Genomic DNA, 18502 nt, shown 5'->3' on the forward strand with positions numbered 1-18502 from the left:
AATACACCTGCTTTTTTATCTGCTTTCTCACCAAAGAATGAAAATCTAGGGCAGAGGATATGAAGGATACAAATGGAATGCTAAACATAAGGAAAGTAAATTGAATGGCATCATATTTCCTAATTGCCAGACTTATTTGATCTTAATCCACTTCAGACTGTTCTTAGTTTAAAGATACATCCCAAGACTTACTTGTCAATCATAACATTCACTAGCTTTGTTGTTTTTTTTTTACTTCCCCAACTTAAGCTAAATGAAAAGAACAGGCCTACAACGTCTTGTTGCAAATCCTTTACAGACTGAATTGAGAAAACAGATTTAAGTTGTCTTGATTTTGACAGTGCTGAAGGTACTATTGAGATGTGTTTAGTTTCTTCCTCTGCTTGCTAACTATTTGATTCTACGACGTGGATTGAAGTTGGGGATTTGAAATAGGAAAATAGATTTATAACTGTATACCTCACACACTACCCCACTTGTTACAGATGTGCTTGTGAAGTCCTTAAGGAAGCTCAACTAGAAATTATTCTCGTTAAGAAAAAAAGAAGTAAAAATCCCAGAAACCCTCAGCACTGAAAGCAGATGATTTTTTAACCTTTTTTTTTTTCTTGAAAAAGTAATGCTTTAACCTAGCATTACTGTCTTTCTCATGTTGTAGTTGAATCAATTTAATGATATGTCAGCTTCTCTAAAGGTAACAAATGGAAGGCTTTTAAAAAAAATTTTTGTAATAAATTACTACCTTTTAATTCTGTAACAGACACAGAGTTAGTTAACAGACTAAGCCATTATGAAGTCTAATATACTTGAAACAAGTTTCCACAAAACATACTTGGGGTTCTGCATTGATACATATTTCATATTTTTCCTTAGTTAAACTGTAATATTTTGTAGGCTATTCAGAAAGATTTGTGGCTATTTATAAGCTAACTTTCACCTGAAAATAAAAATCAGACTTGCACATCAATGTGTGACATAAAGGGATAAATATTCCATTCCACTGACAGTGGTCTAAAGTTCTAACATAAATATCTTTTTGTACTTGTAAAATGACTGCTGAAAACCATCTACATACTACACGCTCAAGGTAGCGTGCTCCCCAAAAATCTACTTTGAGTAATTCAGAAAAGGTTTCCTCTTTGGTACCTTAAACAGGTTTTAAATATATAAACCTAAATAGCATATTTATTTCTCTGCAACAAACATTATTAAGTCGCTAGGTAGATTAGTTTGTAGGGTAGATGTGCTCAGATATATCTTTATTGTCCACAGTTACATTTGCACTTGAGAATGCAGTCTCAGTTTTAGTCTCCTTAATTAAAAATGTGTCAACTTACTCTGTTAGCACTCACCTACAAAGGTAAGCAGGATCACCAACAAAAGGATAAGGGCACAGATGCATGGAATCAGTATTAGGAGCAAAAGTCGAAGGAACTTGGCAGAAGCCAGTTTCTGAGAGCAACCATCCCCCATATTATCCTCATCTGTTCCTAAGACCTGAAAAAAAAAAAAGCCAGTTTTATCATTCTGGTGTCAATTAGTAACTCCTATGTTTTCAATAGCAGTCCTCCCCACTACACAGAACAGCTATGTGATTTCAATATATGCTATAAATGGCTTTTAGATTCTTAATGAAACGTTGTATGTAAACTTTCTTTTTGGTGGACAGTCTAGTGTAATCCATATAACAGTTTAGTTCAGCCAATATCCACAGACTTACAGCTTCATTGAAATTTCTAAACATTTCTGATGAATTAGAAGTTGGATAGGCATTTCATTTGAAAAAATGTAAAATACATAATAAATTTAAGCAGTTAGGCTAAATACCACTTATCTTATAATTAAAAATAATCCATTACTAATTCTTCAAGAGCCATGTTCTTAAGTTTCTTTTATTAAGGAATCAAGCAACTATTATAATCTTTGTTTTATGTGACAACAGAAGTGATAACGACTGTTCCAGTTATTATGCACAATAATGCTGTCTCATTTTCTAAGTACTTTGCAAAATTATAACTTATCACAGTATTCTGTAGAGTTTGCAACTAATATTTTCTGTTCTATAAATGGAATATAGAAGAATAGAGAAAAATGATTTTCTGAATTCAACTGAGCTGCACAAAGTACAAAAATTCAAACCTTTGCAAAAGCCTAAACATGTACTTAATATATATACTTTTAAACATAACTCCATTAAGATTATGATCTCATATACTGGAAAAATGTCATACTTTTTAAACAGAACAAAAACAAAATTCCATATGACTATTTAATAGCAAGACTGAAACTGTTGTTATGAAGTTAATACATCTTTATTCAAAATTGACTAAAAAAAATTACAATTTTCCCTATAATAAGGTGAAATTGGATGATAGGATTATTAATTCCAGACAATGTCTTCCCAAAGGATAACTAATAGATTATCCTCTTTGTCAGGAAGATCAATCACGTTGAAGTTGTTCATGACAGGACTTGAGTGTAAATGCATCCATTACCCTGACAGCCTCCCCCCAAAGAACCTCAAGAGACTGAGGTCTACAACAGATATATATTATTAGTCATGTAAATGCCAGTCTCTGTGGGTTATCCCTTTGGCTGGCTCTGCTGTAAGTGCCTTCCTGTGAAGAACAGGTTACCAGACTGACTGGCATAAATGGAAGTTGAACTATTTCTTAGGGAATTGCTGCACAGAGACTAGATTTATATCCCCCCAACCTCACTGCCCATTTACTGCTTGACTGAGAAGACTGTGGCATAAGTGGGATTTACAGCATAATTTTCCATCATTCCACAATGTCTCTTGCTCCAGCATGGCACAAAGACTATTTGTAAGGAAACTTTCCCTGCTGATAATATTAGAATATCATCTATTTCTGATACTCATGGTTACTAGACACTGCAGACACTGTACAGACAACAGAAATGTGCCGTTGTATGTACCTCTTCTGATACTGCTAAGCATCACACATTATCTGACCTCCTTGAGACCCATCCAGTGCAGTGTCCCATATGACTTTTTTTGCTACTTCCACTGTTCAAAGACCAGGTAACATTGAAAATGCATACGGTACCAGTATGGTGTGAGGTACTAGCAGTATCTCACTTGATAACCTTCTTCCTATTCCAGTGATTCAGTCTCAGCACTGTCCTACTACTGGGCTTATCTAGCAAGCAGGATGTAAGTTGATGGTCAACTTAAAGATGGTAGAGTTATCTGAACATCTGAAACAGCCAGCTCAGGGTGAGAATAATAAGAGTGGTAGCTCTGTCTATTGAAAAGGTACAGCCTGGGTGAGTTGACAAGGTCCGTAATCGGATCATCACCATTTCTCACAAGAGAAATATCAAGAATGTTGGAGAAAGTTAATTTGTTGTCAGAAGTGTGGGGTTTTTTTTAAACAAAAGCTTATTCAGAAGTTGCAAATGCTGCAATCCAAGATTTCGGGATATCTCAGCTAAATTACTGCCCTTAACCACAAGTAACACCTCAAATAGCCAGGCACAGATAAGGATTTAGGTGACTTTTAGGAACCTATATCCAAGTGACATTTAGACGATCCCTGCTTGACTATGTAACTTCCTACAGTCTACACTTGCCTACGTTTTCATATTAAAGTCTTCAAAGTCTGCCTCTAAGTTTTGCTTCTGGTCATGCTGGAATATAGCAGTTTAGCAGTTACTCATGGCAGGCTTCCCTGAATTCCATAACCTTGGTTTGCACAGCCTGTATTAGGCCCCCTTGGGACACCTGCGAGCAGGTAACAGAGGAATAACACAGCTTTGTTAAGAAGACAGATCTCCCAAAACACAGCTGCCATAACTACTTTTGAAAGCACAGCCAAAAAAAAGAGAGAAAAATGGCATAAAATTGCCCTTTCTAACTGTGCAGTGGTGTAAGCCCAGCACCACGAAGCCGCTCCTTCCCCCCCGCCCCATCCTGGTGTGACAAGGAGAAAATATTAAGAAAGGCTCGTGGGTCAAGACAAGGACAGGGAGGGATCACTCACCACTTACGGTCACGGGCAAAAGACAGGCTCAACTTGGGGAAGAAACAAAATCAATTTAATTTACTACAAATCAAATCAAAGCAAGGATAATGGGAAGTAAAACCAAATCTTGAACACCTTCCCCCACCCTTCCCTTCATCCCAAGCTTAACTTTACTCCCGATTTTCTCTACCTTCTCGCCCCGAGCAGTGCAGGGGGATAGGGAATGGGGATTGGGGTCAGTTTGTCACACGCTGTCTCTGCCGCTCCTTCCTCCTCAGGGGGAGGAGGACTCCTCACTCGTCCCCTGCTCCCCCGTGGGGTCCCTCCCACGGGAGACAGTCCTTCACAAACTGCTCCAGCGTGGGTCCCTTCCACAGGCTGCAGTCCTTCAGTCACGGCCTGCTCCAGCGTGGGCTTTCCCATGGAGTCACGGCCATCTTGGGGGTATTCACCTGCTCCGGCGTGGGCCCCTCCCCGGGCTGCAGGTGGGCATCTGCTCCCCCGCTCCCCTCCATGGGCTGGGGGGACACAGCCTGCCGTCTCACCACGGGCTGGGGGGGCATCCCCTCCTCCTGCGCACCTCCTCCCCTCCTTCCTCACTGACCTCGGTGTCTGCAGAGGGGTTCCTCTCAATTCCAATCTCCTCCCCACTGCAGGTTTCCCTTTTAAAATCTGTTCTCCCAGAGGCTCTACCACCATCACTGATGGGCTCGGCCTGGGCCAGAGTCGGGGCCAACTTGGAGCTGGGGAAGCTTCTGGCAGCTTCTCACAGCAGCCACCCCTGCGGCCCCTCCCCCGCTACCAAAACCCCATCACACAAACCCAAAACAAGTGGTTACAGTGCTTCCACAGAAAATAGGGCTGTTGAGTTCAATTCCCTCTACAGCCTGAAGCAGCTAAAAATTAGGTCTACAACTCGGTAGAGTATCGCAACCACCTGAACACAGGCTCCTCCTGAATCAGAGCACACTATCCCTTGAAGTCACAATATTTTGTAAAAAAGAACACAGTTCTGCTGGGCCAGATAATAGGGAGCAGGACCATCACTACACAGCCCAGTGATTAGGGCACTCAAGAGCTGACTCTTAGTTTCTTCAAGAAAAACAAATGTAAGATCCAGCTTGTTTTCCTAAAGGAATGACTCCCAATCAAGATGCACTTCTCGCAAATCCCTGGCAAAAGTGCCCAACTCTACCCAGTAAGGTAAGGTAAATGCTGACCCACGACTCCAAAGAGTTTGTCTTAGGAGTAAAAAACTTATGTTATCAATAAACAAAATTGTTTTCTCAAAGAATTGAGAAAACACACAGAAGTAGTATTCATCATCAATTTTTTTGACTACTCTTGTCAGGAAGAGGTGATATTGAGTATTTTGGAGGTACAGGAGGTCTTAATCATCCCAAGCATAAGCATGTAACTGAGAGCAGTTACCACCACTGTTGTACAGATGCCTCAGAGTTAACCTAGGCGAAACATTAAATGCATGCCAATGAAAACAGTGAGCTTCTTATGTTCCTCTGTTTCTGTGAGAAATTTTTTCTAAAGTCTACTGGAATTGTGGGTACTAGCTACTTTAGGCAAATGTTCATGCTAAATGAGAACCTTAAACATTTTCTTTCTTTTCAACTCCTGAAGGCAACAATAAACCTCAGTCTTTGCATTGACAACTACCACAGAATTTAAAAGGGACTGTTGTATCCAAATCTGCCTTCAGTGGCTGCTCCAGAAAAGAATGTTAGATTGTGAAAGACATGCTTTTCTAAACACCACGACTTGCTAGTTTTGTGTAATAGCAAGGTAAATATTTGTAGGAAACTAAACAGCATGTTGTATTTTTCCCTTCTACAGGAAAAGACCTCGCGAAAAACACCAAACCTATTTAAAATCATCATCGGTGACTCAGCAAGCAAAAACTTAATTTTGCCAGTTTTCCAATTTTGCCAGTTTTCCATCACTTGAACATTTACATGAGCTCTTTCCATCCATTTCTGTGGTGAATATGAAATAAAACTAGAGATAGTGCTAATGGTTCCTATATCATCAATGAAAATTTAATAAAGTGTCCTGTAGATAAGCATAAATGCATTATACCTACTCATTATATATTCCCTGATACTGTTTCTTGTCCCCTTGCCACCAAATATTGCAATACACAAGAATACGTGCACCAGTTTTAAGTGCACTACTATGCCAATGGTATCAGCATAAACTTCAGACATGCCCTGTCCTCTCAATTCTAATAAATAATGGAATAGAGGCATAAATAATGGAATAGAGGCATAAATAATGGAATCTTCAGAGAAATATGGGCCTGTAGAAGGAAACAGGGGTGCTACGTGCTTATTCACTTGACTTACTCCAAGCTTCCAGGTTAGTGGCCAAGATAAGAAACCAGTCTCCCTCAACTCTCTGTGTAGTCAATAGTTTCTCTGAATCATTCTCTAAGTCTGTAAGACTGAGGTACCTTGTAGATACACATTTATTCCCTTTCCAAGGGAAGGACAAGACTTAGAAGCAGAATCCTTCAGGGCACACTGAAAGAAACCAGCCCTAAATGCTGGCGATTTTGGCATAAAATAGATTTAGCACAGCACTGGACCAAAACGTATTCTCAATACTTGAACACTGGTGCAAGTTCCCTTCCTACCGCTGTTGTCAGAAAACTTGATTCAAGAAAGACTTTTCTGAATTAAATACTGTGTGCACCGTAGTTAGGAAATGTCAGTGTTTGGGTTTTAAGGCAACAAGTCATTTGCTTTTAATACAATCAGGTTTTGTATTAAACAAGAATATAGTCAGAATACAGGATGCTTAAAAACATCAGATAATTTCTTCTGACAGCTAAAAAATTCTGTCCCTAATGAAATACCATTAACCACTGCTTACCTGAGTACCATTCTTTCAGTAATGACTGCAATAAAGGAAACACACTGTGAAGTAACTCTGAGCTAATTTCAGTGCAGATTTTTTAAAAATCCTAGGCTTATCTAGGACTGCTGGATCAGACTGCTCACAGTTGATTTTCTGAAACCACAGAGGCAGAAAAAAGTAAGGTGGAAAAAAAATACAGTCCCATCTGACTACAGAAAGACTAAAAATTCATTGGACCAAAATTCACAGCTTATCTTCTGCAAGATGTGGGGAGAATTTGATCTCATGGGTGTCATTTCAATAACATGCCTCTCATTTTAAAGCACAGAAATGACAGATTACATTAAGATTTATGGGTGAAAAGCCTATGGTAGCATGCAATTTTCCTTTTAGACACAAAATGTATCTAAGTTACTAGTCTATAAAACAGCCTGAATCATGGTATAAGCACTTGACAAAAATATCTTCTGCTGTTGTCACCACAAACCTAACAGATGTTCTCCCAATAAAGAAATATCATTAGGGCTAACAGCCTACTGTCAGTATCTTCTGTGCATGATGGGTCTCTACAAAGAAATGTAGAAGACAACTATTGGATCAGAAGCATCAAAATATCTTGAGCAAGCCATACACCAAAGTACTATGTAGTGTTTATGCTGGAAAGAAGTGGAATGAAGACAAGAATGTACTACTGTGAAATGCAGAAAGAATGTCATTAGGGGGCAGTAAACAGGTGGCCTTGTAAAAGTCCTCATAATGCCACTGAGGAATCTGCTACCCAGCCAAGCAATAGTTCGTGTATGGAAAATATATTAGATTATGAAAATTATGTGCAGTTTGTTCCATATCCTTGATATTGTTCCTCTTCTAATGTTGAAGCAATGCTCTGTTGTCAGTTCCCGTGATTTTATCAACTCTAGTCCAATTTAAGGAAAAAAAACCTTTTCGTACAGCAAGGCAGCAAAAAAACAAAACCAAAAAAAAAACCCAAAACCCAACAAACAAAACAAAAAAACACACCACACCCCCCAAACCTTTTCATACAGCAAGGCAGCAAACATGAGAAGCATGTTATTATCACAAGAATTGTTATTTGCACAATGTAATCTTGTAACTTCTCCCAGCAGATCCCATATCCTCAGACAAATTACAAATTGCTGACATAATTAATTCAACATTCATTTTGATGACCAGACCTCCTTTCCCATCCATGAAATAAAATATTCTGATTTACCCCTATTTTAACCACTGAAATATAAAATATTGAGTCATCATACCAATCTGAAATATACAGTACCTCAGTAAGGGAGATGTCATATAAAGATGGGCACCTCTTTCCAACAGAATTATTTCATTGGTGCTAGATGCTAAGTCCAGCCAGATTCTTTTGGCTGAAGCAGAAACCTGAAAGACATTTAACCTTCCTGACTTACATTTTCACTTAAAGTAAGTAGAGGTAACTGTGTCAGTGATATTTCTTCTCTGTACAGAAGATAGAATGTGTAAAGTAAGGTGGGGTTTTTGCCTTTCAGACCACCATAGAGACCCATTGGCCACTTCTGTTCAGCTGACCTTTCAAGCTGTTATTGGTCCAGCAGGAGATACAGTATAGTAAAAATCCAAACCGGGCATGAGCAGAAGTCACCAATTCAGACTAATGAACGTTGATGTGGTATTCTTTCCTTCATTTCTGTTGCACAAATTTGGGGTTCTTAACTCCTGACAAATTATTTCAGCAGTTTTGTGAGGCACTGAGACAACTTTGGAACTGAGAAATTGTGGAGATACGCATGAGAAGCTCAGAAGACACAAGGTGACATTCAGGTTATGTCTCACACAGCTCTGTGACAACGCAGTTCTGATCTGCTCCAGCTTCAGTTTGAGACAAAGCCAGCAGTAAAGTTGCTGAAACAAAATCCAAACACAACTATGGTGTTCCAGTTATCCGTGTGTTTGAGACCCTGCACTACTGCCTGCCAAGCCAGAACTCCCTTGGAGTATGCCTACAGTGTTGTCCAAACAGCACGACTGCAGACCCCTCAGACGTAACCCACTCTCGCTTTGAACTTTCTAGCTGAGGTATGACCAGCTATCAGAGCCACCGACACACTGAGTTCCAAGTCTGGTTTTATCCGGGATGACAGATGAATGCTGTGGTGCCAGTGGTGTTACCAGTGTCCAAGTTACTATCTTACAGCATATGCTTAGTTTAAGAGAGCTAGCTCTGGGTGCAACATCTCTTTCATAATTCATTCTTCCCTTTCTGAAGGCTTTGAGGGAGGTGGAAATGAGTTGGTCACTCAGACATAAGCACTACAGCCAGGAGATTTGGAGCTCTGAGGAGCTTATTCTCATTTCATCTAGTTCTTTTGGGAAAGGGTCCAGTGTTTTATCTTGGCAATGTAGTGGATTATAAAGGCACTTTGAAAAGCATCTATCTGATACTGAAATAAATCTAAATAAATAATGTAATAATTGGTCTCCAGGAGAAGATTTGATTTAGAAATCAGAAAGTTATTCACATGCAAACTATTGACCTTGGTTCTCCATTACAGGTGTTCTATGCTTAACATCTCATGCAAAGGGGCAGAAATGGAGAAGAAAGGATTTTCTTGGATTCCATATATCTGGTGTGATAGCAATAACTGCTCTCCACCTCATTTTAAATGAGAATTAGACACACCATTTAGCCATTATATAGGGTCAGTACTGATCACTCTTCAAAATTTTAATCAGAAGAGAGGAAAAAAAGGATATTTATCACTACTAGAGAACAGTAGTATCACCTCTTCAATAGCAGTGTGTTCGAATCTCTTCCTTTTTCAAAAGAAGTGCTGCTGAATAATGATTCCACTTTGGCATAAATGTTGTTTACATACTTACTTATATATTGTACATATTTACAATTATTTGTAATTTCACTGATGTAAACTTGCAGCCACAACAATGGATGCTTCCCATATTTACAATGGAACTTTGTTGAATTTCCAAGAACATTCAGATTAAGAAAACAGTCCAGCTGATGGCAAACTTGCTACAATTCTAAACTCTCTCTTCTTTATTACTAACAGCTGGTGGCAAAGATGCGTGATGTTGCCATGCTTCATAAACTGAGCAAGATTCAGTAAACATATGGAAGAGCTAAAAGATTTTTCAAAAACTGAAGTGTCTACGGAAGACGTTAATTTTAAGAACTAGACTATGGTTAGCATTATCTGGTATTTCTCAATACCAGAACATGAACGTCCATTCAGCCTACCTCAGCAGGCAGTGGCAAAGTGTATGGGGGAAATTAATCTTTAATTAATGCAGAATTTATGCTTTGGGGTTACTAGTTTTCTTTAAGTTTCTAGGGCTTGCAAAAATTGCTCATAAAAGTTTCAGCTGTGCCATGCTGTTTTTCTGAACACACCCAGAGACCACTCTAATGCCTTCCTGACTATCCAGATATTCATTGCATTGAGGTTTGCTAAGCAAGTTGAGCAGTGATGGCAAGTCTCTGGCTATACCTTGTTGAGAATCACAGTTCAACAGGCAGGGGAGTAACACAGTACTCACTTCAGGTTCCTGCTTTGCTGGGAATTCAATAAGCAGATGCCTGCACAAGAGCCATTAGGACCTGAAAGCAAAACTGGAAACGATAACAAAAAATAAAAAAAAACAAAAACCTTAGTGGCCTAATTTGTCACAATAAAAAGATTTTGAAAAAACATTTTGAGGGGGTGGAGGGACACAGTTTGAGGAAAACCTCCTCTTAAAAGCAGCTTTCAAGCCTGGAAAACTAGAAGGGACAAAAAGAAATCCTGCCTGCCCTGTGGATCCCATTCAGTGTATCAATCACCACCTGTGTAGAAATCCCACCAGAAGCCCCATCCCGCAGAAGGCAACTAGACCTCATAATTGGTTAACATTTTTTTTTCCTATTAATGCCTGATCAGTAGGCTTAGCCGCCTGAACTTGAAGGTGACCAGTACATCATATATGTGGCATGTGCATTGCTGATTATACAATTACTTAACCTATTTAAAATCAGAAGCTTTCAATGACATGAATTGGATGCTAAACTGGAATGCAAGCTAAACAAATGGCAGGAATCTTCTTAGAAGCATTTGTCTCCTTATGTTTCATGCACTTCTTATTCTTTTTTCTCTAAAACATATAGATTATTCTTACATTATAAATGTCTGCCTAGAAGAAATTAAAATTTTGGATTTGAATGTGTAATGTTAACTTTACACTACTGACTTTTTTTTCTGAAATGTGAGTAAAAAGATACTAAGCCTTGGACCAAGGATAAGAGCAGCAGCAATATTGATCAAAGAAAAGGACATGGCTTAGAGTCAAAGCAAAGCTTCATCTGTTCAGCATAGCTGGATATTTATTTGTCCTCTTCCCAAAGATGAAAATAGACTTACACAATGTCTCACAGGTTGATAACCTACTATCTATAAAATTTAGAGGTGACTCATTCATTTTTCAATAGGATATCACTTTGTTAAGAAACATGTAATCTTTGAACATTTTGCTTCAGTAAGAGAAAACAAAGAAAGAGGATATTTTTTTAAACTACCAGGACACCTTGACAGAAATAACTGAAGAGGTGACTGGAGATTAAAACTATTCATTATTGTCAAAGTTGTGAAACAACGAGCTGATACAGAAAACTCAAGATTAAGTGGGTTAACAAGGCAGTTACATTGGGGTACGTGTTTGACTATAACTTTGATATAGTATCAAAGGTTTATGGATCACATAAGGATTTGTAGGATAAAAACTTCCATCTAAGTCAGTGAACCAGTAACAATCTGGTGAATTATTCTGTCAAAGAAGAAAAATCCTACTGTATTTATGGCTAGGACTATTCAATTTAATTGTCATCCCTAGAACAGATGCCAGCATTCCTCCCATTCATATTTTCTTTGGAAATCTCCGAAAGTCACACAATAATCCTATCTATGGTGAGGAAGAAGCAAATGGAAACCATCTGGGTTCTTAGCCCTTCCAGACCACTATCAACACTAATCCACCTACTCTGACTTTATAGGGGAAAGAAGAATTGGTAATAACTTCCCAACACATTCAATCGTCATTTCAGACCTCCTTTCCAGCCTTGTCTACATGCACTACAAATTATTTAAACTTGCACCTTTAAAATGGCTGAGCAGGGACAAACTCAAGCTTAAAAAAGGCATTTACTACTTAATTCTTTTGTTACATGGTTGCTACAAATCAAACACCAAAAAAAAAAAAAAAAGAAGACAGCTACTTACTCCACAGTTCCTGATAACTCTTTTGAATATATTATCCATTCAGACAATATTTGCATGTGCACAGAACTAGCATCTTTCAAACAATAAGCTGTCTCTCAGCAATGTCTGTCCCTCAACACTGTCTGATGGCAAAAACTCACAGGCTGTTAAGGCAAGGTGGGCTCAGCTATCTGCATCTGTTCCCAAAGATGCGAAAATGCAGGAGGTTGGGGAGAGCCTGACAACCATAGGATGTTCTGCTTCTATAATCTCCAGGTCCCACTGGTTCTGGGGCAACTTTAACATAGGCAAAATAATCCACCCAGCAAAAGATTTGACAATGGAAGCAGGAGCAATGGATGAAATCTCTGTGTCACACCACTGGGCCATGAAGTTCAGAGCAGACATAACTGTATATTACAGATGTATGCTGTATTGTTACATGAATGCAGAGCTGCAGGTCTGAGAGACCTGGGATGGAAAGCTCCTCAATGTTATCAGTGGTTTTATTTCCAAGAGAATGCCCTGACTGCTTTCTGAAACCTAATGATATGAACAATGCAAGGAGGACGTGACTGATTTCTTACTGCTTCATTCAGAGGCAGCAAGGGGAAAAAATGAGAGTCTTTTTTCCTAGGAAATCCTTCCTGAATCCGAGACACTCTCGAGTAACTTTCAGTAATATTGGAGTGACAGTACAGGCTACTTTGAAACTAGGAGCTCTCTGAGGTGACGAGCAATGGCAATTGCTCTGGGCAATTTACTATTACTGTTAAATCACTTCTAAGTTAAATCTCTCTGGTATCAAACAGATCAGACATGGAAGATTCTAGTACATTAGTTTTTAAAACACGAGGTTCTGTATATGGCAGAACTGAGCGTTACAGGTTTGAGGAAGAGAAGAATGGAAAGACAGATTGACAATCACTGACCAGCTGGTCCCAAAGCACAAGCACCACCCACTGAGCATTGATCCTGAACTCTGAACTACAATACATGAATTAGAATAGACGCAGTCTGATGCAGTCCCAAAGAAGGAAACTCATGACTACCTTCGCTTCCTTTCCCCTATGGACTGGGTGAAGATGAATTAAATGTTCAGTATAGAAAACACTTCTTTTGCCAGAAAAAGTGAGCCTTGGAATTCAGGAAGAGCAGTAGCTTACAGGAGCATCTGTAATGACACAACCTGACAGTCATCTTTCCCACAGGTTTACAGGAACTGTCCCCCATGGATTATTCTATGAGGAAAAGTTTTTAAAAATGCCTCAGTTTCTGTGTCCTCTCTGAAAAGAAAGCAGTATGTATTGATTTAGCACATATGCAAAAGCTGGGGTCACACAGAATGCATACTGTTGCAGGAAACATGCTTTGCAACGAAGGGCAGGGCTTCAGTCGTCAAAGCATAAACTTCACCATTCCAAAGCAGCTCTGGCAGTATCTGATTTTCAGCCTCTTTTCACTTTCTACAGGGCAACGCACTAAAAACTACCTTATGCTGGCAACAAGACTAACAAAAATAGAGAATTATAAACTGTGTGGCACCCAAAGCAGCAGATGCTGCAGAAGTTCCACTTTAATGACAGAGATGGCGAAAAGGAACTGAAGGATGGCTGGATTCATTTCATTCCTTCATGATTTGGGGATCAGGGAAGAGGGACAGGGAAGCAGACAGCCACAGAGGTAAAACTGCCACTTTGGTCAGCTGTGAGCAAACATACTTTCCCAAGCTGATGCTATGATGAGGTGGCCACCACTTCTAGATAATTCTGCCCCTGATGACATGGACATCTGTACTGGGTGTAGGTGGCAAGCTGCTGGCAGTGGGGCAACTGCAGGGGTGGCCTCCATGAGAAGAGGCTAGGGGCTATCCCATGCTGGACATGGCCAGTTCCAGCTGGCTCCACACCACAGGACACAGCTGAGCTCATCAGCCAAGCTGGTGCTGCCTCTCTGAAAACATATTTAAGAAAGGGCAAAAAACACCGCACGGGCAGAGAAATGGAAAAAGAGTGAGAAACAACAGTGCAAACGTGAAGGTCAGAGGAGAAGTAGGTGCTCCATGGCAGAGCATATATTCCCGAAAGGACTCTAGCCCATGGAGGACCCACACCAGAGCAGAGGAAGAGTGAGAAGGAAGGATCAGCAGAGAAGAACCACAGTTCTCCCCTGCACTGCTCCTTGCCTCACTGAAGGTACCGAGTGCCACCTGCGGCGACAACAAGGTGGGAGGAGAGGAGTCTGGAGCGAAGCTGCGCCTGGGAACGGCAGAGGAGAGGTGTTCTCCCCAAGTGTTTTGATGTTTGCTTCTTTTTTTTGTTTCACAGTACCTGAATCAGTAATTAAATATTTATGTGAATCAGTAATAAACTCGTTTTCTCCAGTCGGGTCTGTTTTGCCAACACCAGTAAGCAGTAAGCCATCTCCCAGCCTTTATCTTGACCCATGAGCTTGCTCACTCTCGTTCTTCCTATTTTCTCCCCCGTCCCGCAGGACGGGAAAGAGGGAGTGAGCGAGCGGCTGTGCGGGTGCGTGGCTGTGAGCCGAGGCCACCCCACCACCACACCGAGAGTAGGCCATGCTCCAGTGTGCACTGCAAGCCAGGACTGCAACATGGATGCACCAGATGAAGGCATAGCAGCTATCAGACAACACTTTCCGGTCTCTATCGCTGGCTTTAACCTCTAGATACTCAGATTTCACAGGTAAAACAACCAGAAAAAACAGCATATGCATAAGTAAATAATTACAAGCATTGCTTTAAGTTTTAGTGGCTTGAAACCACAGCTGAGGAGAATCTGTCCCTTCAGGAGAGCAGTCTTCTGCAAAAGGTAGGCACAGGAAGAAATCTAATTCGGACTTTAGAGGTAGCAGGATTCTCATCTCTTTTTTAAACGGCAAGTTCTTGCTTGATTGTTGTCTCATTATTATTTTTACATTTAGGATATGAAACCATTATCCCTATTTCTTTCATGTTTGCTGATTAGAAAGACAAGCTGAAATTAAAAACACTACTTGGAAGAGAACTATATGTTCCACAGCAGAATAGCAGCAATGAATTATGCTTCCATCTGACAGTTAAAAAAGGAGAAAAGAATTCACCATTAGGATATTAAAGTTTGGATGCAGGAGGGAAGCTATCAATGCCGCACAGGCCTGGGCCGCGGCGCTAGGACCTGCCAGAGGGGCTACCCAGCTGCTCTATTTTTACTACGGTATTTTTCGCATTCAGACTTTCCACTGCAGGCGGCCCGGGTCAGGGGATCCACTCTGCTGTGGGAATCTGACAGGTCAGCCCAGCAAGTTATTTATAGAGGGGCGGGGGACAGAAGGAAGGGATGCGATCGGCATCATATTCTTCTGTCGCGGGGCTGCAGACTGGGAGATTCCCCCACGAACGAGGCCCCTCTGCCATCCCTGACCACCGCCGGGCAAGACGGCTGTGGCAGGGAAGCCCCAAGTGAAAAAAATCAAGAGGCAATGAGGGTAGTCAAGCTGGAGCCTGTCTGGCCACTCTCTTCAGACGTTGTTCTGTGTGTGAAGACCTTTTCAAGGAGGATTTAAGCTTTCCTTGTCCTACTGTGACAACCCCTCACTTCACAAGAGATTATCTTCCACCTTTCTCCCCTGGCACTGGAGAATTGTACTTACCCAGCCTGCCATTTATGAGGGCCACGAGAAGGCAGAACAGGCGATGGAATGTTGGGATGGTTACACCTGGCGAAGAAACCCAGAGGCTCCTGGTCTCACCGCTACTCAACTGCTCTAACCGACAAATGCTGAAGTCTAAATAAGCTCTTTGTACACAAGCGGGAAGACAGTGCTTCCATCGGTGCGGCCAAGAGGCTGTTTGGGCTCGCCGAGTCTTTGCCACGCTGAGACCCAGCAGATTCAGGCCATCCCAATACAGCAGGCACAATATAAGGACTACAGGCACTTCCTTAAGAGGTGGGAGCTGTGGCTTTGATCCCAGCTGGACCAGTGGATACCAGGTCATCTGCTTTCAGGCTGAACAGCACACGCTGTCAGGCAGTTACACACAATGGCACGATCTCCTGGCACGTTAGGACTGCTCCCCTTCTGGTAAATGAGATTTCTGTCAGGGTGCTTATCCACCTCAGCCTCCCCACGCACTCCTCCCTTGGCCATGCAAGTAGTAACAAGAAATTATGTGTCTGGCAATACATGGACTTAGTATAACGGCAGGACAGTAATGTTCCTCGAGGGAGCAGAGTGCTAAGACCTAAACATGTATATCAGCTTAGCAAAAAAAAAAAAAAAAAAAAAGCTCCTACATTCAAGAAAGCCTGCCTGCATTTTTAAATAATTACTGGCACTGTTAACAGTCCTGGCTTTCATTTGTATCTGCAGACATCATCTAATCCATCATTAACAGCTAAACAATGATACAGATATATTAAATTGCCCTGTGTGCATTGCACATTTTATCGAACACCTTCGATTGTGACACATTTCAAGCTATCTTATACTTTTGATTCACTGAACACTCAAGTTATCTACCACAGGCACACAGACGAGTGCCAACAAAGATTTCTGGAGAGAAAGTGAATGGTTTCTTCAGTCCCAGCTCCAAAAGACTGAGGAAAAACAGTTTTATCCCGATGGTCCCATCAGATACTAATAAAGCACAAGCAGGTTCCTCTAATCTGGGCAAGCGAGCTGTGCTGCCAGGCTCACCACCCCAAGAGCCTTCTCAGGAAAAGGAGTACTGGTGGCTTCCTTAAAAATGCGTGCTGAGTGACGATTATGTGCAAGGTTGAAGGGCCAGGCTTCCCCATGGGCAGAAAAATCTGGCTGTCGGGGTACCCCATAAATGACTGATGGCGGAGGGAAAAAAAGTCACGAGCATTTCCTTTCCAAAGGAGGTTTGGACGTTGTTCAGGATTCCCCTGTCCCCTGGAGGAGCCCCCAGCTTCCTACAGAACCTCGATGTCCAAGACACTCAGGAGATGTCACCAGCTTTTAGAGAGACACATAAGCAGAGTGGTTCTATAATTCTTTGTGTTACTCCTCTATAGGTGTTTGGATCACCTCAGTGATACACTAACTCAACGCTGTCTGTGTCACAGGACCTGAGCAGCTTGTAACAGAGATCTCCACCTAAGGCATCCACTACAAAAACACGGCTAAAGAATTACGGTTTAGTCCTGCTGACTGGTCCATCTTTTAGGAACACAGGAAGGGTGGAAGTGGCCATATGGAAAAATCCATTCCCGTATTTTTACTGCTGAAAACTAAACCTTCCCAAGAGACGCCGCGAATGCATTAAAAGCTCTAGATATTTGATTTCGCTTAAGAGTTCCACCATCCCAGCCAGACTGCTAATAATTTAAAATAAAGGTTAATTAATGAATCGTCTGCCGTGAAACGCGTCCAAGCATCTCTGCGTTTTAAATCAAGTGGAGCAACGACACTACTGAGCCGTACCGCCCCATTCACACGCTCGCAGAACCCGCCGCCCCGCCGTCTCGGTGGCGGGCGGATCGGTGCGACAGCAGCGGCGCGGGAAGCTCCGCCGCCCGCCCTCCAGCTCTCCTCGTCGTCCTCAGCGCTCCGGCCCGGCGCGGGGAGGAGAGAGGAGACGGCCCTCCCAGCCCCGCACCGCCACCGCCACGGGGAGCGGCCGCCCCGCTGTTCCCCCGCCGCGCCTCCCGCTCGGACGGTGCCACCCGCAGCGGGACACCGGGGGGACACCACCACCCCCGCCCCGTGCAGCTTCTCGTACACGGGCAGGCAAAGCATGCTCCTCCGCCCCGCTCCTCCCCGGGGGTGTGCTGGGAGACTGAGAACACCCCCGCCATCCCCTTCGGACGCCTGCGATCGGCCGGGTTTCGCGCTGCGGGGATTGACTGCCTCCGCCCGTCACCCTCCACGGGACGGCCACCTCCCGCGGGTGCCGGCGGCCAGCGGTACCATCCCGCCGGACAGCCGTGGGAGGCGGGGGAAGAGGAGGGAAAAGGGGTCCCTCCACCCGACCCCGGGGTGCGGCCCACGGGAGGGCGAAGGCAGCCCTCGCTGCTGCCGGAGGGCACGGTGCGTCGGCTCCCCGGGAGCCCGGCCGCAGGTGGAGCTGCCAGGGCCGTCCCGCCGGGGGTCAAGCCCAAACTCTGCTCTCGCAAATGCCGGCCGGACCTGTTGCCGGCGGGCTCGGCGCGACTGCTCCGCGCTCCTTCCAGCGCCAGAGCGACTGGCAGGCACCTCAGCCCCGCTGACCTCCCCCGCTGACTCTGCGGGAGAGCTGAGCTCTTGTCCTGAAACGCCGATAGCGACCGCTCGTTAACCGCGACCGGCTCACCCACCTCCTGCGCCCCCGAACTCGGCCGCCCCCCGCGCTCCTCCCGCACGGCCGCGCGAGTTCCGACGCGGGAGCGC

The 18502-nt window shown here is 42.8% G+C and overlaps 1 protein-coding gene across 1 annotated transcript in view; it reads right to left on the minus strand.

Annotated features, from left to right (window-relative positions):
• The window catches only part of CORIN (corin, serine peptidase), a 140865-nt gene extending 138988 nt beyond the window's left edge, over positions 1 to 1877 (minus strand). The window contains exons 1-2 of the mRNA XM_010574553.1: positions 1860 to 1877; positions 1353 to 1497 (exon numbers count right to left, since the gene is read on the minus strand). Coding sequence (XP_010572855.1) covers positions 1353 to 1497; positions 1860 to 1877 — 163 coding nt within the window. The remainder of the gene's footprint in view (positions 1 to 1352; positions 1498 to 1859) is intronic.
• Positions 1878 to 18502: the final 16625 nt, after the last annotated feature.

The sequence above is a fragment of the Haliaeetus leucocephalus genome, unplaced genomic scaffold (genome assembly GCF_000737465.1).
Source record: "Haliaeetus leucocephalus isolate CR32 unplaced genomic scaffold, Haliaeetus_leucocephalus-4.0 Scaffold439, whole genome shotgun sequence".
In the NCBI taxonomy this organism is placed as follows: domain Eukaryota; kingdom Metazoa; phylum Chordata; class Aves; order Accipitriformes; family Accipitridae; genus Haliaeetus; species Haliaeetus leucocephalus.